Consider the following 1648-nt stretch of genomic DNA (forward strand, 5'->3'; position numbering starts at 1 on the left):
ATATATATATATATATATGCTCCCAATCGGTAGAATGATTAGACAGCATGGAATTAAAATCCACTGCAGCTAAAACTTGTGTCTGATAGCTTGTAAACATGTTAGCATTGCAGCTAACAATTGTTAGTAATTCTGACTATGTGCTTATGTTAAACTACTTTTGTTAGTAGCACCTCAGTTATCACAGCATAGAGGCCGTAGCAGCTGGACCTGACTTGCTACTGGCCCATTCTAGGGTCTCCAGCAGTCTCTTGAAAAATTGAATAGTCCTGTATGTAGAGGAAATGCTTCATGCTCTGTGTTGGGATGATCAAACTAACACTTGTCTATATTTCCGATGGAATAAAAAAAAAAAAAAAAAAAAATTGCATTATTGTTCAGAACATAAATTATGGCAGTGAGCGGTTATCTTGTCAACCCACTCCTATGGCATATATATTTTTTTATTTTAAAGATTTTTTGTTTGTTCTGCTTTAGTTTTTACGCTGTTGACAATACTTCAAACTTTTTAAATCTGAACTTTTATTAACGATTCAGATGCCAGGTGGATGGTCTCAAATCCTGATGATTTTTATCAGGAGTTATTATATTATGTATTTAAAAAGTGTAGACGAGCACTATGATTATATTAAACTGGCGTCTTTAAATATATAACCAAAATAAAACACACATTTTAAAATTTTGTAAAACTTATTAACACAAAACCTACATTATGGACATATTTGAAAGGAGTCTAACAATTATATTTGACAGTCTACATCACGACGGGAAAAAAAAAAAAAAAAAAAAAAAAAAAGAGATCAAAATGATTATGCCACTTAAGAGGTAAAAGCATAAATGCTAAAAGTACATTAGCCTCTTTCATAACTGACCTGTTTGAAATGATTTTTTTCATTAAAGGTGCCTTGAGCAATTAAAACCCTATTTCAGTTAAGCCAAAATTAAGAGAGTACCTTGAGAAATCTCAAACTGGGCATGAGCAATGTGGACAAAGGCAAAGCCCTTGCAGCTGGATCTCGCCATTATGAAGTGGTCCTGTGCCACATCTGGATCTTCAATCCTACAGAAGAGAGAGGAAATGCTTAGTTATTAGCAATGTGTTCCAATCTAAAGACAACTAGAGAAAACAGACCAAAATGTTCCGAAAATATGAAACAAAGAAATAGCAGGGTTATTTTGCTTATAAAATAATAACAAAAGAAAATGTGCCATATGAGTTGAAGATGTATAGGGATGCCGACTTTTTCACTTTCAATACGATATTGATACTGCCGCTTAGAGAATTGACTGATACCCATATTGACCCGATACAATGTCAAAATGACTCATACCTGCTTTTATTACTCATTTTATCGTGCAGGGTGTAGGGCTGGGTATTGTTCAAAAATTTTCGGTGCCGGTACCAATACCGATACCTTCACTTCCTGAACGATACTTTTTTCGATACCAGTTTTATAATATCAATTCGAAGAAAAAGAAAATTACACAACATAAAAAAGTACAAATCTTGAGTTTTATTTTAAGCTCTGATTTTTCCATTTACATTTTTCCTCTTACATAAAAAAAAAAAAAATTCAGTGTCTAATATTGTTACATTGTGAGGACCTTTTTACTTAGCAGTTTTCCTTTAGAAAAATTAACATGTCTG

At 32.8% G+C, this 1648-nt stretch overlaps 1 protein-coding gene across 1 annotated transcript in view; it reads right to left on the bottom strand.

Moving 5' to 3' along the window:
- ttk (TTK protein kinase) overlaps positions 1-1648 on the bottom strand; it is an 18102-nt gene that overhangs the window by 8645 nt on the left and 7809 nt on the right. The window contains exon 12 of the mRNA XM_015393562.1: positions 954-1060. Coding sequence (XP_015249048.1) covers positions 954-1060 — 107 coding nt within the window. The remainder of the gene's footprint in view (positions 1-953; positions 1061-1648) is intronic.

The sequence above is a fragment of the Cyprinodon variegatus genome, unplaced genomic scaffold (genome assembly GCF_000732505.1).
Source record: "Cyprinodon variegatus isolate N-32 unplaced genomic scaffold, C_variegatus-1.0 Scaffold648, whole genome shotgun sequence".
Lineage (NCBI taxonomy): Eukaryota > Metazoa > Chordata > Actinopteri > Cyprinodontiformes > Cyprinodontidae > Cyprinodon > Cyprinodon variegatus.